Here is a 27072-nt window from a genome sequence, read left to right on the forward strand (position 1 = left end):
AACAGAAGGAAGACCTTTCTCTCTGTTTCTCTCACTGTCTAACTCTGTAACTCTACCTGTCAAATAAATAAATAAAAAATCTTTAAAAAAAATAATAATAAAAAAAACTGGAGCCAGCACTGTGGCATAGTGGGTAAAGCCACATTCCATATGGGTGCCGGTTCAAGTCCCAGCTGCTCCACTTCCAATCCAGCTCTCTGTGATAGCGTGGGAAAACAGTGGAAGATGGACCAAGTCCTTGGGCCCCTGCACCCACGTGGGAGACCTGGAAGAAGCTCCTGGTTCCTGGCTTCAGATCGGCACAGCTCTAGCCATTGCAGCCAACTGGGGAGTGAACCAGCAGATGAACAACCTCTTTCTCTCTGCCTCTCCTTCTCTCTCTGTGTAACTTTGACTTTTGAATAAATAAATCTAAAAATAACAATAATAATAATAAACTGTATAATTTCCAAATGCCTACTCTATTTTCTATCAGGTTTAGTGATTAAAAAGTGGGATTAAAGGGTCCCAGACATCAAGCTTCAGATTCAAATAAGTGATATTAAGAGAGAAAGGACCTAATTCAATTTTAGATTGGGAAATTCATTTTGGGAAACAGTATCACCATCTTTTCATTCACCAACGAAGCCTGGAGTCACCTTCAATGCATCCCTCCTTTCTAATCCATCCCTTAAATCTATCCCTTTCTTTGTCTTTTTACTATTAACTAGAGGACATAATTTGTGAATACTGTTGGTTGCTACCCAACTGTAACCCCTACCCCCACCTTCTTTTCATGGGCAAAGCTCATCTGTACTATAAAGGTGGAAAATGTTAGATCTGTCACTTTTCCAGTCTCTCTACAGCTGAAACATGGTATTGAGACCCAACCTTGGTCAGTAAAACTAGGTAGTCCCCAGTGAAATTTTCCTCCTCAACAACAAAGAAGGGACTATACCGTTTTTCTTCCTCTTTGTGATTGAGATAACCATCTACGACCCTAAGGACTAAGCTAAGAGAAATACAGAAATGTCCCTACCCCAAAACCCCTGATATAGCTGAGTAGCTTTTTAACCAACTCTATAACTTCTAGACCTCCTGTTATGTGAAACTCCTATTTTTAAGTCAATTTTAGTTGATAATCAAACTCTGACTCTGGCTACCACAACAGCCTTTTGTGCCTCCAATCTATCTAATCCTGTTCCTCAACACCACTGCAAATCTTACTTTTGGAAAGAACATATTTTTATCACAAAGAGTACACTAGAGGAAAACTTTCTGTAGTAACCCACTAATCACTGGATAAAACCAAACTCCTTTATATGTCATATGTATGCAAGCTTTCCTCAACTGGACTCCCTACCAGCCCTCTTATCCCAATACACCATACACTAAATGAAGTCCATTCATTTCAAATAGCTTGTAATTTCCTATTACTACAACTTTGCTCACATAGTTCTTTCTATCTGCCATTCTGAACTTTTCTGCTATAATTCTGCCTGCCAAAGTTCTACCTCACATTCAAAGTACTGCCTTTCAAGAACTGGAAGTAATTTCCCTCTGCTGTGGTATTGACAAACTCCCTCTATACCTACCAACTGCTGCACTTGCCACATTCTTCCTTACATATATGTAATACATATGACTGTTTTCCCCACAGGCTGGAGGCTTCCTAAAGGGAGTACCCACGGGTAAACAGTGTCTAGGATATGATGGGCCTTGGATTGTTCAATTACATTTGTCCATAATCACTTAGATATTCTTGACTATGTTGTTTAATGACCAAAGGAATGATGACTGTACTTTAAAGGGCAAGGAAAGCTGTAATAAAAATATTTGAGGGTTTTAGAAAATTCATTTTTGAGGTACCTCAAAATCATTGAATTTAAGGCACAAAACAAAATGTTTTAACTGTAAGTTGCTGAGTGTGCAAATCATAAGGACAATGTAAAGTCTTACAAAAGGTCAAATACTTACAGTATATACCAATATATCTAAACTATCTAGTGATTAAAATGACTCCTTAAGTTCTATGTCAGGGGCCGGTGCCGTGGCTCACTTGGTTAATCCTCTGCCTGCGGCGCCAGCATCCCATATGGGCACCAGGTTCTAGTCCCGGTAGCTCCTCTTCCAATCCAGCTCTCTGCTGTGGCTCAGGAAGGAAGTGGAGGATGGCCCAAGTACTTGGGCCCCTGCACCCGCATGGGAGACCAGGAAGAAGCACCTGGCTCCTGGCTTCTGATCGGAGTAGCTCCAGCCGTAGCAGCCATTTGGGGGGTGAACCAATGAAAGGAAGACCTTTCTCTCTCTCTCTCTCACCGTCTAACTCTGTCAAAAAAAAAAAAAAAAATTCTATGTCAGCCAGCAAACTGCCCACCTTCAATCTCATTATCATTTTAGCTCACTAGAAACATTATTGGAAAACACAGACAGAAACCATGAGATAGCACGCTATACCCACGAAGATGACTATAATCCAAAAGACAGAAAATAAGTACTGATAAGGATGTGGAGAAAATGAAATCCTCAAAGATTGCTAGTAGGAATGAAAAATGGGGGGCTGGCGCTGTGGCACAGAGGGTTAATGCCTTGGCCTGAAATGCTGGCATCCCATATGGGCGCCGGTTCGAGTCCCGGCTGCTCCACTTCTGATCCAGCTCTCTGCAATAGTCTGGGAAAGCAGTAGAAGATGGCCCAAGTCCTTGAGCCCCTGCACCCATGTGGAAGACCCAGAAGAAGCTCCTGGCTCCTGGCTTCAGATCAGCACAGCTCTAGCCGTTGCAGCCAACTGGGGAGTGAACCATCGATGGAAGACCTCTCTCTGCCTCTCCTCTCTCTGAATAACTCTGACTTTCAAATAAATAAGTAAATCTTTAAAAAAAAATAGGAATGAAAAATGGCACAACCACTATGTGAAACAGCCTGATAGGTTCTAAAACAGCTAAATAGAGTTTTCATGTGACCCAGCAATTTCATTGAAAGAAATTCAAACCTATGTACATACAAAAATTAGAACACAAATGTTCACAACATTATTCATACTAACCAAAGTAGAAACAACCCAAATGTCCATCACCTGAGGTAATAATAGAATGTGGTATATTCTTACAATAGAATAATACTTAGCAATAAAAAGAAATGAGATATTGGAATATATGGTAGTCCCCCCCCCCCCTTAACTGTGGTTTCACTCTCTGTTGTCTCAGTCACCTGTAATGTGAAAATATTAAAGGAAAAATTCTATAAGTGAATCATAGGTTTTTAATTACACACTATTCTAATGAAATCTCTCTTTGTCCCACTCAGTCCAGCCCAGGATATGAATCATCCCTTTGTCCAGTGTATCCACACTGTATGTACTACTCTCCTATTCATTAGTCACTGAGTAGCCATCTCCGTTATGAGATCAACCATCATGGTGTGGTATTACACTAGTTATTTTCAGGTGACCCTTATTTTACTTAATAATGGTCCCAAAAAGCAAGAGTTGTGATGCTTGCAATTCTCACGTGCCAAAGAGAAACCATAAAATGCTTCCTTTAGGAAAGTTCTTGACTTAAGGAAAGAAACAAATCACATGCTGAGGTTGCTAAGACCTAGAGTAATGGGGCCAGCATTGTGGTATAGCATCAAAGCTGCTGCCTGCATCACTGGCATCCCATATGGACACTGGTTCAAGTTCCAGCTGTTCCACTTCTGATCCAGCTCCCTGCTAATGACCTGGAAAAAAACAGCAGAATACGGCGCAAGTGTTTAGGCCCCTGCCACCCATGGGAGATGTGAATGGAGCTCTTGGCTTCAGCCTGGCACAGCCCCAGCCATTGTGACCATCTAGGGAGTGAACCATCAGCTAGAAGAGTGCTCGCTCGCTCTGTCTCTCTCTTTCTCTCTCTCCCTGTCTTTCCTTCTTTCTGTGTAACTCTGATTTTCAAATAAATAAATCTTTAAAAAAAAAACATAGTAATAATGAATCTGCTATATGTGAAATCATACTATATGTGAAATCATGAAGATGAAAAACAAATTTGTGCTAGTTTTGCTGTCACATCTCAAACTGCAAAAGTTATGGCTCAAGTATTTAAGTGCTTCATTAAGATAGAAAAGGAATTAAATTATAAGGATCCATACTATCCTCAGATCAGGCACCCACTGCAGGTCTTAGAACATAGCCTCTGCGGACAGGGAGGAACTACTGTACTATAACATGGAGGAAACTTGAAGACACTATAGTCAGTAAAAGAAATTAGTCACAAAAGACCACATATTGCAGGATTCCTAAGATGGACTTAATGTCTGTGGCTCCCCAAAATTTATATGTTGGAAACCTAAACCCCAAGTGAAAATATCAGGAGATGGGCCTTTGGTACATAATCAGGTCATGAAGGAATAGCCCTAATAAACAGGTTTAGAGATATCTTTCACACTCTTTCCACCAGGTGAAGATACAAGAAGAAGGTAATCTGCAAAACAACAGGACCTCAACTAGATGCTAGACCTGTCAACACCTTCATCTTGGATTTCACAACCTCCAGAACTTCAAAAATAAATATTTGTTATTTAAGCCACCTGTTGTATGGTAGTGTCGCTCCCCCTCTTCGCGGAGGAACGACACTAGACCCTGCCTAGGCTTCATATCCGAGTCACGGCACCATTATGTCGCTCCCCGTCTTCGTGGAGGAACGACACAGGACTCTGCGCTGTTCTTTTGTCTGCTCGGCCCTTCCCGGGTTTGCTGCTGGTTCTTCCCGGGTTGGCTACCGTCCCTCCACCTCCGTGGAGGGGCGGGCCCCCTACCACTTTCCCCACTTCCGCGGGGGAGCGGCACACCACCGGCCGGCTCTCTCGGGGGCTGCTCAGGTGTTCCTTCAGATAGATGTTCCTGGTGCATGCTGTCTCTCTCCTCCTTTATAGTCCTCTTCCACCAATCCCAACTCTGCTACCCACACGCCGAGTACGCTGCTCTCCTCCAATCAGGAGCAGGTCCTGCTGTTTATTGGTTGAACTGGAGGCAGCTGTGTAGAAGCTGTTTCCTCCCTTCTCAGCGCCATGTTGTGGGAGAGCAGATGCATAGAATAAGTCTTAATTCCAGTAACTTAGTCTAGTCCGAGTTGCTCCCAGTTGCTCCCCACAGGTAGTATGTTATAGAAACCCAGGGTAAGACAATTCCATTTACGTGATATGTCCAAAATCAGCAAATCTGCAGAGTAAATTAGTAGTTGCCTAGGGCTAGGCATATAGGAGAATCGAGCAGGTTATAGCCAAGGGGTAGAAGGTTACTTTTGGGGTAAAGAAAATGTTCTAAAATCGATTATCATAAATGCAAAAGGCACTAAAAGGTACAGAATTATAACGAAAATGAATGAATTACATGATATTCAAATTATATATCAATAAAACTCCTTTAAAAAAACTGGTAGGACTCCAGTCAATTGTGAAAATTAGCATAACTTTAGATGTAGGTGACTCATGAGTACGTAAAACAATACAGGACAAAAAGTAATGTGCTTTCTACTTTGAATAAAAGATGACCAGCAGAGTTCAACACATTTATGACTATTCATAGGCAGGGGCAATTCTGTATACCCAACTTGAAAATCTGCATATTATTTTTCAGCTGTATTGGGAAAATGCATCAAATGGACCTCAATTCAGTTGTACCATCAAGAAACCTGGACTGGAGGTCACCATTGCCTCCCTGATCTGCCTTTTCATATCCAATACATAAAGGAATGGAGACCTGGCAACTTGAGCTCCTTCTGCAGCTCCAGTGCCAACACCTGAGTCTAACACATCACCATTCTGTCCTTCTTAGGTTATTGTAATATCTTAAACTGGTTTCCTGTGTTCACAGCAACCTCCTCCCCCATCCTCCATGAAATATCTAAGTAATTTGTAAGCAAATCAAGTCTATATCCTGTTTAAATTGGCTTCCCACCGCCCTTGGAATACATTCAAAAAATTTTAACATGGTTTCCAAAGCTGCTACTCCCCGTCTCACACTGACTGCAACCTTACAGATCTTTTAGGCACTTCCACTTCCCCAGGGTTCTTTAACTTATGGTTTTCAGGTCTCAGCCCTCCAAGAGCTTCATTATAATGAAGGGAGAGGGAGGATACGGAAGGAGATGAATAGTAAGAATTTGTGGGGGCAGGCGCTGTGGCACAGTGGGTTAAAGCCCTGGCCTGAAGCTCCAGCACCCCATATGGGTGCCGATTCTAATCCTGGCTGCTCCTTTTTCAATCCAGCTCTCTGTTATGGCCTGGGAAAGCAGTAGAAGATGGCCCAAGTCCTTGGGCCCCTGCACCCACATGGGAGACTCGGAAGAAGCTTCTGGATCCTGGCTTCAGACTGGTGCAGCTCCAGCCGTTGAGGCCATTTGGGGAGTAAACCAACGGATGGAAGACCTCTCTCTCTATCTCTACCTCTCTCTCTAACTCTGTCTTTCAAATAAATAAAATAAATATTAAAAAAAAAGAATTTGTGGCAATAACAATGATTACCATAAAAAAATAAAGTGAAGTAATGTGATGGAGAGTAAAGGCAGTTGAAAGAAGGCAGATGTGCTAACTACAACTTCCTGAGGGAAGTCTTCTCTCAGTCCTCAGATTAGAATCAGTATCCTGTCATATGCTCTCTGCCAAGATTTCTCCTTTGTAGCATTTATCACAGATGTAAATATATAACTTGGTCTGTCTTATTCACCACTCTACCCAAAATTCCTCCACCATATCTGACAAACAGCAGGTAGTTAACAAACATGCTTTAAAGGAATGTGTTGAGATTTCAATTTCACAAACTAAATCATAAAACCACAGATGATGTGATGTAATGGAATAACCTACTCAACTCTGCCAAAGCCGAAATCAAGACACTTAAGACAATCAAGGTTATCTGCCCCATTCCTGCGTTCATGAGCCTCAGCAATACACTGTCACCTTTGATTTACTATTGCCTATGTCATATTTCCTGCAGCGTTTTATAAGACACACACTTAAACAACAGCTGGCTTCCATCTCCCCTATCTAATCATGTATAAAAATAAAACACCATTTAAATTATCACAAGCACTTCCATGGCAAATATGAAAATGTCAGAGCCCTAACTCAAGGACTACAAGAAAAAGGAACAGCCTTGCATGGGATTTTGTCAGAGGCAGATGTTAGCTACTCGAGTTCCATTTATAGGACTTGTTTCCAAGCAAATCTATTCTTTCCTGATTTCAATTTCCTCTCTTAAAAATGGCATTTGTTAGACTATCTAGATTCTCAAATTTTCCCTTTTCTTTTGATTATTTACATCTTTCAGTAACATGAAACAAAACTCCTTTTTTTCCATTAGGAAAACATTTCTACTACAGACTACTACTTAAAATCTGATGCTAACAAATTAAATATTTCTTCTAATAGGGAAGATTCTTTTAAGAGTCGGGACTCACACACTTCATGGTGGGATTATTGTAAAGACAAAACTGGGAGCTAATCAAGCTGAGCGATTCTCATTAAATGAAGAAAAACAAGTAGGACTAAGATTTGCCTCTTAAGTCCTTGGTCAAATGCCTATGAACAATAGTGTCTAGGAAAACTTCTGCCCCAGCATTGCTGCAAACATCCCTCTTGTTCCAAATATTTCCTCCACTCCCATCTCACCCCACTAGAATGGTCTGATCCTTCTTTTGAAATTTAATCCTTTGGAAAGCAAAGAGACCAACAGTCTAACTAAAAACCCTTTCTGCTATTAAAAAAAAAAAAAAGTTCAAGTATTTTTCCCCAAAACTGCCTGTCCCCTGGATAGGTGCTACCATTCATCACGCACTGCTGGTGTTTGCTCACTAAAATACTCCATTCATAAACAAGCCTTTCTGTCCTATTTTCACTGGCACCTATTAATTTTCAAATTGTCTCCATCATAATAAAATTTCTTTCCTATGTAATTTTTGGAAATAACCATTTTTTTTTTTTTTTGACAGGCATAGTTAGACAGTGAGAGAAAGAGAGACAGAGAGAAAGGTCTTCCTTTTTTCCATTGGTTCACCACCCAAATGGCCGCTATGGCCGGTGTGATGCAACCAGTGCGCTGTGCTGATCCGAAGCCAGGAGCCAGGTGCTTCCTCCTGGTCTCCCATGTGGGTGCAGGGCCCAAGCACTTGGGCCATACTCCACTGCACTCCCGGGCCACAGCAGAGAGCTGGACTGGAAGAGGAGCAACCAGGACAGAATCCGGCGCCTCAACCAGGACTAGAACCCAGGGTGCCGGCACCGCAGGCAGAGGATCACCCAAGAGAGCCGCGGCGCCAGCCGGAAATAACCATTCCAACCAGTACCAAATTCATCCTAACACAATTTTTCTTTAATTCCTCAGAGAACCTGAAACAAACTTTACCACTATTTTAAGCCAATGAAAATAAGGGAACTGGGTAACAAAACAATAAGCAAACAACTGTTTAAAATCAGTGTGTAATACCAATTAGAAAATATTTAGCAACTTAGGTAACCCTTAAAATATATTTATTCCTTTGTCACAACCTACAATGTACTACTGGTTAAGTGATCAAGTGATCTTATTCAAATCTGTGGCCTATGATAATACCTAAATTTAAATTTCCAGCTCCAACCTCTTCTCAAGTTAATATCAGGGCTTACTCAACACATTCCCTTGGGTGTCTATCGGGTATTTTGAACTTCACATGTACAAAATAGAACTGATTTTATCTGACATCCTATCCTTCAAAACCCCTTTCCATCTCAGGAAATACTGCTACCATTCAAACTGAGGAGAAATAAAATTCTGATATACGCTACAACATGGACAAACCTTGAAAACATCTTGCTAACTGAAATAAGCCAGACATAAGGAAAAAGATTTTATGATTCCACTTACAGGAGGTACCTAGACTAGTCAAATTCATAGAGATAGACAGCAGATGATGGTTACCAGGGGCTAGACATGATGAAGATTGGAGAGTTACTGTTTAATGAATATGTAATTTCAATTTGGTATAATGAAAAAGTTCTGGGGATGGATAAAAGTGATGGTTGTGGCCAGCGCCGCAGCTCACTAGACTAATCCTCCACCTAGCGGCGCCGGCACACCAGGTTCTAGTCCCGGTCGGGGCGCCGGATTCTGTCCTGGTTGCCCCTCTTCCAGGCCAGCTCTCTGCTGGGCCCTGCACCCCATGGGAGACCAGGAGAAGCACCTGGCTCCTGCCTTCGGATCAGCACGGTGCGCCGGCCACAGCGCACCAGCCGTGGCGGCCACTGGAGGGTGAATCAACAGCAAAAGGAAGACCTTTCTCTCTGTCTCTCTCTCTCACTATCCACTCTGCCTGTCAAAAAAAAAAAAAAAAAAAAGTGATGGTTGTACAACAGTATGAATATACTTAATGCCAATGAACTGCACACTTTAAAAAGATAACGGGAGCCGGTGCTATGGTGCAGTGGGTTAATGCCTTGGCCTGAAGTGCCAGCTATCCCATATGGGCACCAGTTCGAGACCCAGCTGCTCCACTTCCCAAACAGCTCTCTGCTATAGCCCGGGAAAGTGGTAAGAAGATGGCTCAAGTCCTTGAGCCCCTGCACCTATGTGGGAAGACCTAGAGGAAGCTCCTGGCTCCTAGCTTTGGATCGGTGCAGCTCCGGCTTTTGTGGCCAACTGGGGAGTAAACCAGTGGATGGAAGTCCTCTCTCTCTCCCTCTAACTCTGACTTTCAAATAAATAAATAAATCTTTAAAAAAATGATTATAATGATTAATTTTATGTTATGTATATTTTACAATAGCAAAAGAAAGAAAAACCAAGGTGGGGGCTACCTCTCTCCTTTACCATCCTCATCTAATTCAACAGCAAGTCTTCCTGACTCTACCTTCAAAATATCTTTGGAGACCAAGAACTTACCCCACCTCTACCACTACAACCCAAGCTACCATCTTTAGCCTAGATTCTAACACTAGAAACTAGTTAGTTTCTCTTATTCCCCTATAGTGTATTCTCTCCATCGGAGCCAGCTCCTTTTAAGGATTAAATAAGGTCACTGCCCTGGTCAAAAATCCAATAAATCATACTCAAAAAAAAAAAATCCAATTTCTACCATACAGAACCACCATAACATGCCCCAACCTACCTTACTCCTCTATCCATCCTAACACAGACATTCCTCCTGTTCCTCAAACAATCCAAGTGCATCCACCTCAGGGCTTTTGCTCTTCATGTATCCCATTTTTCAATTCACTCAGATCTCTACTCAAATGTCATGTCTCCTGAGACCACCTCCCCAAGAACCCTATCTTAAAAAGCATACCCATGGGGCAGGCATAGTGGTTAACACATCGCCTGGAACACCTACATCCATATCAAAGTGCATGGGTTCAAGTCCTGGCTCTATTTCCAATTCTAGCTTCCTGCCAATGCATACCTGGGAAGGCAGCAGGAGACAGATCAAGTAGTTGGGTCCTTTCCACACACCTGGGAGATCTGTATTGAGTTCCCGACTCTAGGCTTCAGCTTGGATTAGCCTCAACTGTTGTGAGCATTTAGAGAGTGTACCATCAGATGGGAGATCTCTATCTGATTGGCTGTCTTTCTCTGCCTTTCAAATAAATAAATAAATAAAACAGCATTGCCTATCACTGATCCCATTTTGTCACCTTAGTCAAGGTTAGACCTTGAAAATGAAACAAACCCTTCCTAAAGCAATCAGTATACCTCACAATGAAACACTCTTCTATATTTGTGAATTTCACCTCAATTTTTTTAAGTTAACTAATTAAAAAAACACTGTTCTATCATCACCAGATAACTCTCCAGAATGGTTCTGTCCAGATCTTCCTCCTTGCTTCACCAGTTCCCCAGAGTGAATAGGAGGGACTGTCAAGGTCCAGACTTCCAAAGATTACCATAAGCATGAAGCCTGCCCTTATTTTAGCTACAGACTAGACAGGCTAGAATGTGCATTATGAGATGTCTATAATACCTGAGTATCTAATTGCCCCAAGATATCTTTAACTTTAAGTCTCTGACACCATCACTTAAACCACCTTTCACGTGGCAATGATATAATAAAATAATACACAGGCCTTAATTTCTTTTTTTTTAACTTTTATTTAATGAATATAGATTTCCAAAGTACAGCTTATGGACTACATTGGCTTCCCCCCACCCCCCGATGACTTCCCTCCCACCCGCAACCCTCCCCTTTCCAGCTCTCTCCCCTTCCATTCATATCACGATTCATTTTCAATTTTCTATATATACAGAAGATCAGTTTAGTATACATTAAGTAAAGATTTCAACAGTTTGCACCCACATAGAAACACAAAGTGAAAAATACTGTTTGAGTACTCGTTATAGCATTAAATCTCAATGTACAGCACATTAAGGACAGAGATCCTACATGAGGAGTAAGTGCACAGTGACTCCTATTGTTGACTTTACCAATTGACACTCCTGTTTATGGCATCAGTAATCTCCCTATGCTCCAGTCATGAGTTTCCAAGGCTATGGAAGCCTTCTGAGTTCTCCGACTCTTATCTTATTTAGAGAAGGTCATAGTCAAAGTGGAAGTTCTCTCCTCCCTTCAGAGAAAGGTACCTCCTTCTTTGAAGACCTGTTCTTTCCACTGGAATCTCACTCATAGAGATCTTTCATTTAGGTCCTTTTTCTTTTTCTTTTTTTTTTTTTTTTTTTGCCAGAGTGTCTTGGCTTTCCATACAGGCCTTAATTTCAGCAACAAATCCCTCTCCATCTCTAAGCAGGTAAATGGAAATTTGGCATTTGTTATTATCCTGTTGCATATAAGCACAGAGGCCAACAGAAAAAAAATCACAGACCAATGGAATTATGTCCATCCAAAATGATAATTTTCATTTTTTCTTGGACAGGGTACTCTTCAGCTACATAGAACATTTTAAACATCCCAATAGAAACAGGTATCCTATTCTCCCCTAAGTAAGCTGTGTCATTTCTTTTTTTATCATTTTTAAAGAAAACACATATGTATAGAGAATAGAATTATACATGGTGGTCATCTTTTATTTAAGCCACCCCAAATAGCCCAAAAAGAACAGGGCTACTAGCACCTTGGTCAGTTTCCATGGTGACTGCCAAAGAGCCTCTTCACACTCCAAAAACATTCCAGCACAAATGTGTGGGCAAAGCTGTTCCAGTATTTGCTTCCTGCTCTATTCAGGAAAAATGGAAACAGAGCAACCTTATCTCCATGCACTCCCTCTACACTGCTTTCAAAGACTACCTGAGTACTTTCTTCCCTTAACTCAAGAATGTTACATTGTTTCAGAGCCACAGGCAATAATCCACCTTGTCATTTATTGCTCTCAGAAAATCCTGGCTGGTTATCTGTTCTGACAGTAATAAAATCACCTTTTAAAGCAACAGTAGATAGAGTTCTTCCAGCTCAGCTGAAAAATAGGTGGTTGTACTTTATCATACACTGAAGTAGAACACGCTGCCTGCTCTCTGTAAGCAGCCATTTATGATTTTTACTGAAGTACAAGGAAAACTTATGTCCTTTTAGAGACAAAAGAGACTTTCTGAAGATGCTTCTTATGAATAATAACTAAAGAACTATTTAAAACAGGAATCCATTTTCTATAAAAATTGGTTGATGTGGTTAATTTGGCAAAGCTTTTAAGGGATGAAAGAGGAAGCAAGAACATGGTGAAAGGTTCAAGCGCTTAATTATTCTGTCTTGTTACACCATAATAAATAAAGGCTCTTTAAAACCGTTCTCCCTTTCATGTGAACACTCATTGACCCATTTCGCACAGCAGTGCTGACCCCAGTCCTTTTCACACAGTACAACTGCCAAAAGTGAACTATCACACATTCGTGACCAGAAAGAAACAGGCTGGAACAAAATCTGTCATATGAAATAGTTCATGGCCAAAAGTAAAGCTTTAAAATGCTACAATCAAAACCAAAACTTCTTGGATTTCAATTTTATTCTCATAGCCTTTAATCTTAGTGAAGCATATTTTAAATATAATGCTTGCCCACCTCTCTAAATTTTCTGATACATAAGAATAACATTTCAAACATAAAACTTTGGGGAAGTTTGCTGTTTATGTTTTAACAGAAATAAAAATGTTGAAGCACAGGATGTAAACTCCTTTATTTAAAAGCTTCTCTAAGCACAATTCTCCCAAGGCAAAAAGTAGTCCTTGGTAAGTTTATGGACATTTTTAAAAACCCAATAACTCATTCAAATCTTTGGAAAATTCCACCAAAGTGTAATCTGTTTTCAATCACTTGGCAAGTGTTTACTGAATATGTAATGATAGGCTAGGCAATAGTGGCAGATGATTTAAGATACAGTCCTTAACCTCATGGAAGTCATGGACACTGCAATGGTAAGAGACAAACATATAAACCAACAGAGGAAGTGACATTATTTGAAGCTACTCAGAAAGCTTCATAGAAGAAATACATTCCAACACGAAAACTGAAGGATGACAGGAGCTAGGTGAAGACAGCAATGAAGTCAGTCAGTGCAAAGGAGCAGCACAAAGTCAAGCAGAATCAGCCTTTAAGAAGCAAGCAAAGTAATTTTGACAAAGGCTTACCTGCAATAGGAACTATCTTATAATCAATATGGAGAATCATTATTTCATTAAAGGTGAGAGAGACTAAATAGACCAGTTTAAAAAGTTATAAAATCCTTACCTAGGTTCATGATATGAGAGAAAAGGAAATATTTCTCAAATAAAAAGGTCAACACTCAGTAAATGACATCAAAAAGTAGAGTGGGATGAAAGAGAAGCAAAACAAGGATGATGTCAAGGTTTCCAGGTTTTTGATCCTCCTCCCATCAGAAGTGAACTGTATCCTCTCCTCTCCCCATCCTACACTTTGAACCTGGGAAGGTTGAAGCATGACTACTTCAACAAAGAATCCAGCCTGAATACCATGTCTAGGTCAGAAAAAGCCAAACAGCTTCCTTACTTACTGGGACACTAACTTTTGGCTCATAGCTATCAATGAGAAATTCAATGACACCGAGGCTGCTATTCTGTGAAGAACCTCATGCAACATGAAGTTATCATGAAAAGGCTCTCCAATCAATGATCTCAGCTGAATTCAGTTTTCAAGTCATCTTAGAATAGGCTCCAAAGCATGTAAGTAAAAAAATCTCCAAATAATTCCAGTCTCTAGCCATTTCAGTCTTCCCAGAGTCAGCCCTAAACATTGTAAACAAAGATAAGCCACCCCTGTTACTCTGTCCAAATTTCTATCCCATAGGAAACTATAAGCATAATAAAATGGTTGCTGCTGTATTTTTCAATTTTTATTTGAGAGAAAGAGTGAGCGAGTTCCTATCCACTAGTGCATTCCCCAAAATGATGGCCATAGGAGCCAAGAAATGGGAAAAAATTCATGTCTTCCACAAGGATGGCAGGAAGTCAATTACTTCAACCTTCACTGCTACCTCCCAGGTCTGCATTGGCAGGAAGCTGGAGGCAGGAGCTAGAGCCAAGAATCAAACCCAGGCACTCCATGGGACGCAGGCATCCTGAATTCTAAATGCCCACTCCCAAAACAGTTGTTCCTTTACATGATTAAGTTTAAGGTAGTGTGTTAAATACTGATCAATAATCAAAACAAGTGGTGGCAGTACATAAATGAATTACGAAATAATATATAACAAAAGGTTTTAGAAAGGAAGAAAATTATGCAGTTCCATTTACATCATTTAAATTTGACATATCTACAGAATATGAAATGCAGATATTGAGTAAACCTCTGGAAAGAGGAACCTGGGCTTTTTAAAAGACATTTATTTACTTAAAATGCAGAGTATTGGAGAGATAGAGACAGAGAGAGAAGAGACATCTTCCATTTGCTCTAGGGCCACAACAGCACAGTCTCCCAAGTGGTGGTACAGACTGAAGTACTTGAGCCATCATCTCCTGCTTCCCAGATGCATGAGCAAGGAACTGGACTGGAAGCAAAGTAGTCAGGACTCCAACCAGTGCTCCAATTCAGGATGTGAGTGTCCCAAGTAGCCATAACACCCGCCCCAAGATCTGGGTCTTTAAAGAAGAGGTAGAGACTGAAGAAACAGTATATGAAGACAAAGGGAGGATGTATCAGGGGGGAAATAAGAAAGTAAATTATTGAAGCAACGTGAAAAGTTAGGAAACTGAAAGGGCCAAAGAAAGAGAGGAGATTCAAGGATGATGCTGGGAGTGCTCATTGTAGTACAGTGGGTTAAGCCACCACTTGAGATGATCACATCTTATAGCAGAGTGCCCGAGATTGATTCTCACCTCCATTTACAAGCCACCTTCCTGCTAATGTGTCCCCTGGGTGGCAGCAAGTGATGGCTCTAGTGCCTAGGACCCTAACACCCAGGTAGGAGACCAGGTCCTTGAGTACCTGGCTCCTAGTTTTGGTCTGGCTCAGCCCTGCTGTCGCAGGCATTTGGGGAGTGAGCCAGTACATGGAAGATCTCTCCCTCTCTCTCTCTCCCTCACTCCCTCATGTGTACGTGTGTGTGTGTGTGTGTGTCTGCCTTTCAAATAAAATAAAAAATAAAACAGACAGAATGATGTTGGAAAAGTCAGGCAAATAAAGATTCTCTTAAGGTGTCTATACCTATAGTCAATGATATCAAATGCAGCAGGAAATCAAGTAGAATCAAGAGAGAAAGGAACAAAGATAAGAGAACTTCAAAAAGTTTGTGGAAAATGGAATTAAAAGTTTACTTTGGCAACAAAAAAACTAAAATCCATGCATATGAGAGGTCTTCAAAACATTCGAATAATGCACATTTTGAGGGGGAAAAATAGATGTATTTCAAAATATCTTGCATCAAAATAAACATCTTTTGGGGCTGGTATTGTGGTATATTAGGTAAAGCCTCCACCTGCAACATCAGCATCCCATATGGGTGCCAGTTTGAGTCCCAACTGCTCCATTTCTGATCCAGTTCCCTAGTAATGGCCTGGGAAAGCAGCAGATGACCCAAGTGTCTGAGCTCCTGCCACTCATGTGGGAGACCTGGAAGAAGTTCCTGTCTCTTGGCTTTTGCCTGGTCCAGCTCCGGCTGTTGTGGTCATCTAGGGAGTGAACCAGCAGGTGGAAGAGCGCTCTCTCTCCCTCTCTCTCTCTCTCTCTGTAACTTCAATAAATAAATATTTTAAAAATAAAAATAAGCATTGGTGGCCGGCGCTGTGGCTCACTAGGCTAATCCTCCGCCTGCGGCACCGGACCCCGGGTTCTAGTCCCGGTAGGAGTGCTGGATTCTGTCCCGGTTGCTCCTCTTCCAGTCCAGCTCTCTGCTGCGGCCTGGGAAGGCAGTGGAGGATGGCCCAAGTGCTTGGGCCCTGCACCCGCATGGGAGACCAGGAGGAAGCACCTGGCTCCTGGCTTTGGATCGGCACAGCGCGCCAGCCGTAGCAGCCATTTGGGGGGTGAACCAATGGAAGGAAGACCTTTCTCTCTGTCTCTCTCTCTCTCTCTCTCTCTCTCACTGTTTAACTCTGCCTGTCAAAAATAAATAAATAAACAAACATTGTTGAATTCCATTTGCCTATTAACTTTTTGAAGTTCCCTCATGTATTTGGTAAACTGTGGGCAACTAGGGTAGGAGAGGTTCAGTAGTGTAGTGATATGAGAACAAACTAAATAGTTGAAAAATGAATAAGAACTGGGTAAACTGGCATAGCCAGGGGAGACTCTCAAATATGCATGTAACTAGAAAGTAATAGGGAGGATGGCAGCTTGAGGGAAAGCAGGAGTTACAGAAGGTCTGATTCAGTGACCCATCCAACAAACACATCGTTATACCTCAGTGTGTATACAAAAGATGAGTAGGTCTATAGACCAAAGGGAAGGAATTAGTCAAAACTAACCAAAAGGAATCAAGGAATCAAAGTTTTAGAAGAGGCAAAAACAAACAAACAAAAACAGAATCAAGAGCACAGATGAAGGTATCAAGACTGACATCACTTTTCTCTGAGACAGAAAGGGAAGAAATGCCACAATTTGAATATGATTCGTCCCCCTAAACTCAAAAGTGGTATTAAGAATGGAAACATAATTCAATTTTCGTATTTATAAGTGGGGCCTCTGGAAAGAGACAGGATTAGATGAGGTCATAGGGTGAAGCTACTATGATGGAATCTGAGTGTCTTCATAAGGAGAGACCCATTTACACAGACACACACACTCCATGATCTGACAGCCAGGGGGGCCTCATCAAAGTCTGCATCAAGTTGTTTGAATCTCCAGGACTATAAGGCAAAATAAATCCCTTTTCTTTGTGAAGTATCCAGCCTTAAGTATTCTGTGACAGTACTGAAAAGCTGACTAAGATATACTTGAGAGAGGAAGAGAACATTAAAGAAGTTACCAATGCAAAGCCCTTTTTCCATGTGGAATAGGAAGCAAGACCATGTGATGGGAATGAAGAAGCTGGAAGAGGATAAAAACTTAAGGAGAGGGGCCAGTTTTGTGGCACATAGGTTAAGGTGCTACAAACGAAGTTGAATTCGAAGTCCGCATGCCATGTTAGAGCTCAGGTTTGAGTACTGGCTCCACCTCCAATCCAGCTCCCTCCTAGTACACCTAGGAAAGCAGCACAGGATGGCTCAAGTGCTTGGGTCCCTGCAGGAGACTTGGATGAAGTTCCCGGCTTCTGGCTTCTGCCTCATCGAGCCCCAGCCCTAGCAGGCATTTAGGGACTGAACCAGTGGATATAATTTCTCTCTCTACTCTCTCTCTCATTTTCATTCTCACTCTGCCTTTCAAATAAATAAAATCTTTTTTTAAAAAAAGCCTTATTGAAAAAAAAAAACAGACTAAACAAGATAGGGAAAGATTAGGAGGTGTGTCTGGGATAAATGAGAATTAGAATAGAGGCAAAGCAAAGAATTATAAAGTTGAAGAGAGACACTGTTACAAACAACCTCCCCCAGTCACCCATCTGTAAATTAAGATGAGGCTGGGACTGGGCTCTTTGAACTTTGCATACTCCATCATCACAAGCAGAACACGCTCAATAAATGCTTTGCAAATAAATAAAGAAACCTATATATTAAGGGGTAAGAGAAAAGGCAATTTCATCAGAAATCTATTTACTACATATGAATGCATGTATATAGACACCACAATTATAAAATATCTCTAAGAAAATTCATCAACAATGATACTTTTATTTCTTATCCTAAAAGAAATTCTTAGTTTTGCTGGATACTCCTGCTATACTTATAAAATATTTTTGAGTCCCTCTGTCTCCTTTATAAATACAAAAATTTGTGAATTCAAATGTACTTATAAACATAAAACACACTTCTTAGAAAGAATTACTTCTGAATGAAAGAACAAAAAGCAAAAGAAAATGATTTTGCAAGCGTTCCTCTGGATGTAACTTTTTGCCCCAGTTTCTCCTCTAGCATTAAAATAACTGTAAACACAAATAAGGTACCTTTCCTCCCAAAATGGCTAACCATAATACTGAAACAAAAACTTTTTTCATAATAAATGTATCTATGTACATAATTCTAAGTTATAATAAAAACAGTAAGGGGGCCGGCACTGTGGGTTAAGCCACTGCCTGCAGTGCTGGCATCCCATATGGGCACAGGTCCAAGTCCCTGCTGCCCCACTTCTGATCCAGCTCCCTACTAATGCTCCTGAGAGGCAGTAGAAAATAGCTCAAGTGTTTGGGCCCCTGCACCCATGTGGGAGACCTGGAAGAAACTCTGGGCTCTATCCCGGCTGTTGCAGCCATTTGAGGAGTGAACCAGCACATGGAGGACTTCTCTCTCTCTCTGTCTCTCCCTCTCTCTTTGTAACTCTGCCTTTCAAGTTAAAAAAAAAATTTAAAAATAGGATACTTTACTATAGTATAATCCTTTAAAAAGCTGGTGTTAATTAAAAAAAAATAAGCTTCAATCTCATCAATTTTAACTAAGTAGTTTATATCAACATTTCCCATATCAGGGTCAGTGTTGCAGCACAGCAGCTTAAGCAGCCACCCACGACAGCAGCATCTCATATGGGTGATATGGGTGCTGGTTCATATCTTGGCTGCTCCATTTCCAACCCAGCTTCCTGCTAATGGCCTGGAAAGAACAGAGGATGACAGAACAAGTGTTTAGGCCCTGCCACCCACTGGGAAAACTGGATGAAGCTCCTGGGTTCGGCCTGGCTCAGCTCTGGCCATTGCAGCAATCTAAGGGAGTGAACCACCAGATGAAAGATCTCTCTGTCTCTCTGTAACTCTGACTTTCAAATAAATAATCTTTAAAACTACAAATTATCCCATATGTAATTGTGAGGAACATAGTTTCGTCCATATTAGTCCAAATCTACATCATAACTAATATTCCAGATTGTCAAAGTATGTACAGGCTGGCCTTTGTAGTAGCTAATAAGAGTAGCCCTTACTGGCATTCACTCTGCACCATACTCCAATGCTGTGTCCACTTTATATGGTTATCTCCTTTAATACTCACAACAACCTTATGAAGTAGGTAGACAATAGTCAATTCAGTTTGCAAGAGGCAGAAACAGAATCAAGATCATATCTGTTCCATACCAAAAAGCTAGACTGTTTACTACACGTACAACCATTAATCAAAAATATCACAGAATTACAAGAGGTGATATGTGAAGGTACTTCAAAAAGCTTGTGGGAAAACAGAATTAAATGGTAAGCTTCTGGGGGAGTACAAAAAAAGTTTGGACTCCATGCAGTTTCTTTATAATATGTTCTTTATATGACAGATCCTATCATTTGTTCTGTTACAGGTATGCTCAATTTTATAAATACCAAAACCTAAATCTTTAAAATTTCCTAGTTTGTCCTAACATGATCTCAGAACTTCAAAAGCTTAGATAATCTTAATTATGCTAAAATAACCACTCACAATTTGTGAAAAAAGCAGTACATCTGGAAAGAATAAATGTAAAAACATGTGACCATAGGAAAAAATAAATATTCAGATTAACATCAATAGGGAAAAAACAAAGACTACAAACTCTTTGAAGATAATATTGCTTCCTTTTCCATTTTTAAGTATAATTAAAATTCTAGTTAATGATTCATTCTAGTGATGGAAAACAAGTAGGAACTCAAAAGAAATTTTACTGAAACAGCCTAGTAAGTAAAATGCATATCTACTTTTATTTTGAAATATTACTTACAGAAAACTTTAATTTAGCTACTCATACTAAAAATTGATTTAGAACTTACTTACCATTGTGCTGAGCATTTCCTATCCTTACCTCACTTATTTTAAGTGCTGTATTTTCTCAGAGAAAAAAAAAGCATAATATTTATTTTTAAAAAAAGATTTATTGGGGCCGGTGCTGTGGTATAGCAGGTAAAGCCACCGCCTGCCATGCCAGCATCCCATCTGGGCACCAGTTCAAGTTCCGGTTGCTCCACTTCCGATCCAGCTCTCTGCTATGGCCTGGGAAAGCAGTGGAAAATGGCCCAAGTCCTTGGGCCCCTGCACCCGTGTGGCAGACCTATTAGAAGCTCCTGGCTCCTGGCTTTGGATCAGCACAGTGCCAGCCGTTGCAGCCAATTGGGGAGTGAACCAGAGGAATTAGAGCTCATATGGCATACTGGCATTGCAGCCAGCAGCTTAACCCATTATATCACAGTGCTGCCCCAATCCTGTGTTCTTAGCCCCAGTCTTCTGTTATTAATCTACTTGCTATGCTGCTCCTACTTTAGTTAAGTTCTAATGATGAAGAACAGGGTTGTTCTCATTCGTGGCCATCTTCAGCAGGTAACACAATGCCAGAGGATGGAAGACCTCTCTCTCTCTCTCTCCCTCTCTCTCTCTCTCTCTCTCTCTGCCTCTCCTTCTCTCTCTGTGTAACTCTGCCTTTCAAATAAATAAATAAATAAATCTTATTTATTTATTTGAAAGGCAGAGTTACAGAGAGGCAGAGGTAGAGAGAGAAAGTCTTCCAACCAATGGTTCATTCCCCAAATGGCTGCAATGGCCATGTGTAGGCCACTAAGTCAAACAAATGCTCCCATCCCACACATTCCTCAAAAAGCAAATTAAAACAAAATTTTGCACCTTACACACTGTGAACACCTTCTACATACTCAATTCATCCACATAGCAAACACTCACAAGGCATTGCGTTATCTGCTGAGGATGGCCACAGATGAGGACAACCTAATTCTTCATCATTAGAACTTAACTAAAGTAGGAGCAGCACAGCAAGTAGATTAATAACAGAAGACGGGGGCTAAAAACACAGGATTGGGGCCAGCACTGTGGCACAATGGGTTAAGCTGCTGCCTGCAATGCCAGTATCTCATATGAGCTCCAGTTCAAGTCTCAGCTGCTCCATTTCTGATCCAGCTTTCTGCTAATGCACCTGGGGAAGCAACAGAACACAGCCCGCCAAAGTATTTGGGTCCTTGCACCTACATGGAAGACCCAGATGAAGTTCCTGGCTCCTGGCTTTGGCCTGGCCCAGCCCTGGCCTTGTGGCCATTTGGAGAATGAACCAGCAGATGCAAGATCGATCGATCGATCGATCTCGCTCTCTCTCTCTCTTCCTCTCTCCTCTCCCTTCTCTCCTCCCTCCCTCCCTCTGTTTCTCTGTAAGTCTGCCTTTCAAATAGAATAAAATAAATCTTTAAAAAAATAAATGAAATGAAAAATAAAAAGAACACATTATTGTGGTTACCATTCAAATTTTAGCTCTGTGTTATTTCCTGGGTGATCTTTGGCAAATTACTTAACTTCTAAGTGTTTCTGCTTCCTCATGTTCAGTGGGAATCATAATAGTACCTATTTTCATGTCACTGCTCTGAAGAGGAAATGAGCTAAGGGCCACATCATGAGGATTAAATTAGTCCATATAAAACAACTACAAATAGTGCTAGATAAAATAAAAACTCAACTAACATGAGTCATGTTATTAAAGACATTACCAGAGTGGCCGTGTGAGTACAATAATAATAATACAAATAAATAGGACTACTGGGTTTCAGAGGCAGAGAAAGGTCCTTCACTTGGGGACAATTCAGGGAACACTCCACTGAGGCAAGGCTAGCTGATACAGTGCTTCACTGTGAATTAGAAGGCAGTTCACAAGTGCACATCAAGAGGAGAGTAGCTGGGATTTCTGTCATCACTCAAGCTCCTTGTGTAGGACATAACCAAGATAGTCATACACGGTAGCCTGGGAAATAGGACATATATAGCTGAAAAAAGGTCAAGAGAACATTCCAGAAGAAATGTCAAAAGAAAAACTATAAGCTCTGAGGAGCATGGTATACTCAGCCCAAATTGGTTTTGGCAAATAATTCAGATTAGCTAGAGCACAGGAACCAGTTAGGAGAAAAGCTCACTGAAGCCACGAACAGCTCAGGTCAGCACCATATCTGCAGCTGCCACTCACCTTCCCTACCATGTTTCAGGAGGGAAAAAAAAATAGAAGAGCTGAAAATAAACCAACAAAGGTAGACTGGAGCCAGCAGATACAAGATCTTAAATACCAATGAAGGCATTTAGCTGTGACTCAGAGCAGGGGAGGAATGTGACTCCAATCTGGCGTGACACACAAGAAGGATTTGAGCACAGGCAGGAAAGAGGTCATAGCAGGGTGTGTGAGGCTGTAAGTTCCTCTAAGGCAGGGACTGTATGTCTCGCTCATTTCTGAACACTCCAAACCAGACACTTGAGACACAGTGGGCACTCAATCATTATTTGGGGTATAAATGAATGGATGAGTCAAAAAGAAGTAACATGAGCCTTAATTGAAGTGGGAATAGTGGAAATAAAAAGATACATTATTACAGAGATAGAAACAAGGATATTTGTTGGCTGATGAAATGTGGCAAAGATGGGCCAGAATCAATAAGAACTATAAAAGTGATAAATACTACGTGGAATGCATTACAGGTTTCTGTGAAAATCAAATATAATTGTGTTCATGAAAATGCTCTATGAGGAAAAAAGACTACTTTTCTCTGGAATAAAGCTACTCATCTTTAGCACATTTACTATTATGTATGACATAGATATAGCTCTTCATTTTCAGACATTTGTCTTCCTTTTGTCTTCACTAGTTTATAAAGCCTGAGAGTACCCAGTATCTATGGTTATGAAACACAATAAAACCCTAAATGTTACATTAACATTTTCTCATTCACAGAAGAAACTATTATTGAGCAGGTTTCAGCTATATACCACAAAAAATACAGATTAGATAGACACAGACATTCACTTATAAAAATCTATACTGTATACATATTTATGTACATAAAACACTTTTGTGACTGTAGCCTTAGAGGCCATGAGGTTCTACAAAGCAGTTTTATTTTTCATTACATTCCCAGTGTATCTGGAAGTGTTTCAGGTGCTCAATAAATTCGCTAAACTAAAGTGAACTAACTTAGGACTCTTACAGAGCTTATCAACAGTTTCTAGTGGCCTTTATATTTCCTTCTCCCAATCTCTGTGTTCCTCCCTACCATGCCTTAAATATACACCTTAAAAGAATGAAATGTATAATAAAGGTGGTTTAGAAGACATAGAAAAAAGAAGTATCAGAAAATCAGATCATCAGTATGTATGCTCAGTGGGGCACCAACAAGTGTTTAACAACCAGCCTAGGAGGGGGTAGCTCAGTGTTACAATGTTCTGGGTTTAAATACTCCCATTATGGCCTTTTTCAAGCTAACAACATGGTATGTACTGAATTTATAAAACTCTTGAAAATCGAACAATTGACTCTCCAGCTCCAATATATTTCTGGATACAGTTTTTGAGGCAGAGCACACATGATTCTCAAATTGTTCTCTGCAATTCTACTCATCTATGTCCTATGTCCTATGTCCCTATGTCCCTATGTTCCTGAAAAAGAGTATAAAAGGCAAGGAAAATCTACTCTATTCCAGTTAAGGTTTTTACCTCAATCCACAAAATACTTTTCTAAATCCATTCATCATCGTCTTCTTCATCTACATCTTCCTCCTCATCACCATCCTCTTCTTCATCTTCCTCCTCTTCTTTTTCTTGTTCTTTTCAGCCTTACAACTCCCTTGTTTGCTGCCTTGGGTTTTTCTTTAGCTTGGTACACAGCAATATCCTTTTCATAGATTTCCTTCAGTTGAGCAGCCTTCTTCTCATCAGCCCACTTGTCATCTGCAGCAGTGTTATTCTACATGTCTCCCAGTTTCTTTACAATATCACCAATAAATAACCCATGATGTTCTCCCTTGATTTTTGGGCAATACTCAGAACAGAACAAGAAAAAGGCTAAAGGAGGACCCTGGGGTGCATTGGGATATTTGAATTTCTTTTTTGTTTCCCTTTATGAGGGACACAGGTATTCATTTCTCTTTGTCCGCCTTTGCAGTGTCTTCAAGTTTTCCTTATCTTTAGCAGACATGGTCTTCCAACCTCTCTGAGCACTTCTTAGAACTCTGAGAAGTTGATGGAAGCATCTGGGTGCTGCTTCTTGTGCTCCTCCCAGAAAGTCTGCACAAAGAATGCATACGATGACATTTTGCCTCTCGGCTTCTTAGGACCTCCTTTGCCCATGTTCAGTTATTTTTCCTCAGTGACACACAGAATCACCCAGTTCCCATCCAGCTCTCATTTGTCCTGGCACTGTCTCTGTGGAGCTCATGTACTGCACTGGCTCTGAAATATTCTTTTAATTTGAATGTACATCCTCAATATATGTTAATATGTTTGATTATAAATTATATTAGAACTACTGTACTAGTATTATATAAATTATAAGGCATATATAAAGTTTTAAAATAATATAAAAATTAAAATAAACAAAATTTTCCTCCCATACCCCAATGGAACTACATATCCTCCATGGGGTTTACCCCATCTACTTTAGACATTACCAAAGCCAACATTAAAGGTAAAATGAGGGGCAGACACTGTAGCATAGTGAGTAAAGCTGCCACCTGCAGTGCCAGCATCCCACAGGAGCACCAGTTCAAGTCCCAGCTGCTCCACTTCCAATCCAGCTCTCCGCTATGCTCTGAGAAAGCAGTAGAAGATGGCCCAAGGTCCTTGGGCCCCTGCACCCTCATGGCAGACCCAGAAGAACCTCTTGGCTCCTGGCTCCTGACTTTAGATAGGCCCAGCTCCTGTCATTGCAGCCATTTGGGGAGTGAACCAGCAGATGGAAGATCTCTCTCACTCTCTGCCTCTCCTCTCTGTAACTCTGCCTTTCAAATTAATTTTAAAAAACATTTAACATATTTTTAAAAAAGTATAATGAGAGGCAGGTGTTCTGGCAAAGCAGGTTAAACCACTGCTTGGGACACCTATATCCTATACTGGAGTGCCCATTCAAGTCCCAGCTACTCTGCTAATGATCCAGCTCCCTGCTGATGCACTGAGAGGCTACAAATGATGGCTTCTAGAGGTTAGAGACAGAGAGAGAAGCAGAGATCTGCCACCAATGGTTCATTGCCCAAATGACTGCAACAGCCAAGTCTTCGCCAGGCAGAGGGTTGGAGCCAGGATACCCAACTAGGTTTCCCACATGTGCGGCAGGAACCCAATTACTTTGGCCTGTAATCTATCTTCCAGGTGCATTTCCTGGATGGAAAGCAGAGTAGCTGGAACCCAAACCAGCACTCTAATATGGGATGTGGGAATCCTAAGTGCCGGCTTAACCTGCTGTACCACAACACTGGGTCCCAAATGAGGGGACAGCACTGTGGTGTAGTAGGTTAAGCATCCACCTGTGGCCGCCGCCATACCACATGGACGCCAGTGCAAGTCCTGGCTGCTCCACTTCTGATCCAGATCCCTGCTGATGGCCTGGGAAAGCAGTAGAAGATGGCCCAAGTGCTTAGGCCACTGCACCCATGTGGGACACCCGGAAGAAGCTCCTGGCTCCTGGCTCCTGGCTTTTGATCAGCCTATCTCTGGCTGTTGTGGCCATTTGGGGAGCAAACCAACAGATGGAAGACCTCTCTGTCTCTCCCTCTCTCTGTAACTCTGCCAATGATCTTAGAAAAAAAGTAAAATGAATAGTTTCCAGGGCTACATTCTGAGATCCTCCCACTCCAATACTGAAAAATGGTCACAAATCATTGAAAAAGATGAGAGCAAAGAGTTACCAAGGTCTTAAGCAACACTGGTTCAAGCAGAAACAGGTCAGAGACCCCTGTTACAACAGGAACTCCATGGAATAAAGTTGCCATGGTAATAAATCACTATTAGAGGCTCCAAAGACACCATTCTAACTGGAACTTTTAACTCATAAAGCAATACATGGCAGCACCATGTTCCAATTGATTTCTTAAAGAGGACAAGACAGCAGCCAAATATAAAATACTAGTGTATGTATGTACTATTATCTTAGAATGATCATTATATACTGCTAATATTTTTTAGCTTTCTTCTTCAAAATGTCTACAATAACTTTAATACCAAACATCAAAAAATGAGAGGAGAAAAACACATCTTAATCAGGATCACAAAATACATAAAATCCTCATCAGGAAGATTTTACAAACATATTTAAAAAAAACTTAAGGATACTAAATGCTTTGACGAAGTGGCCCATCAATAGTCTCACTGCTTTTCTTATTTCTCATTTCCCTATCATACACATAAGCATAAAAGATGAAGCAGCTCTCATCCTGCCGCCTCAAAGAAAAAATTTTTTAAAAAACAAAAACAGAAAATTCTAAACTAATCTCTCTCAGCTCACCAAAACTAGCAATGCTGCGGGAGGGATAGTTTGTAGTCACAGATTAAGGCCACATCCATATCAGAGTGGCGAAGTTCTGATTCCCAGCTCCAGCTCTGATTTCAGCTTCCAGCTAGTGCAAGCCCTGGGAGGTGGCAGGTGAGAGCTCAAGTGGCTGGTTCCCTGTCACTCACGAGGGAGACCTAGATTGAGTCCCCAGCTCGTGGCTCTAGGTCAGTACAGCCCCAGCTGTTGCAGACAGGGAGTAAACCAGTGGATGGGAGCTCTCTCTCACACACGCTCTGCTTGATACCAAAAAAAAAAAAAAAAAAAAGGTGGTACTGTGGCACAGTAGGTTAAGCCTCCCCCTGCAGTGCCAGCATCCCAAACCGGGGGCTGATTCAAGTCCTGGCTGCTCCACT

General features: G+C 41.1%; 1 protein-coding gene across 8 annotated transcripts in view; it reads right to left on the reverse strand.

Annotated features, from left to right (window-relative positions):
- Positions 1-27072, reverse strand: part of NUBPL (NUBP iron-sulfur cluster assembly factor, mitochondrial) — a 253606-nt gene that overhangs the window by 212787 nt on the left and 13747 nt on the right. Inside the window, exon 1 of one of the 8 annotated variants that reach the window (XM_051822755.2) lies at positions 26076-26160. The exons of the other annotated variants lie outside the window; for them this stretch is intronic. Coding sequence (XP_051678715.1) covers positions 26076-26159 — 84 coding nt within the window. The 5' untranslated portion in view covers position 26160. Of the gene's footprint in view, positions 1-26075; positions 26161-27072 lie in introns of those variants that run through there. 8 annotated transcript variants of the gene reach the window in all.

The sequence above is a fragment of the Oryctolagus cuniculus genome, chromosome 12 (assembly GCF_964237555.1).
Source record: "Oryctolagus cuniculus chromosome 12, mOryCun1.1, whole genome shotgun sequence".
Lineage (NCBI taxonomy): Eukaryota > Metazoa > Chordata > Mammalia > Lagomorpha > Leporidae > Oryctolagus > Oryctolagus cuniculus.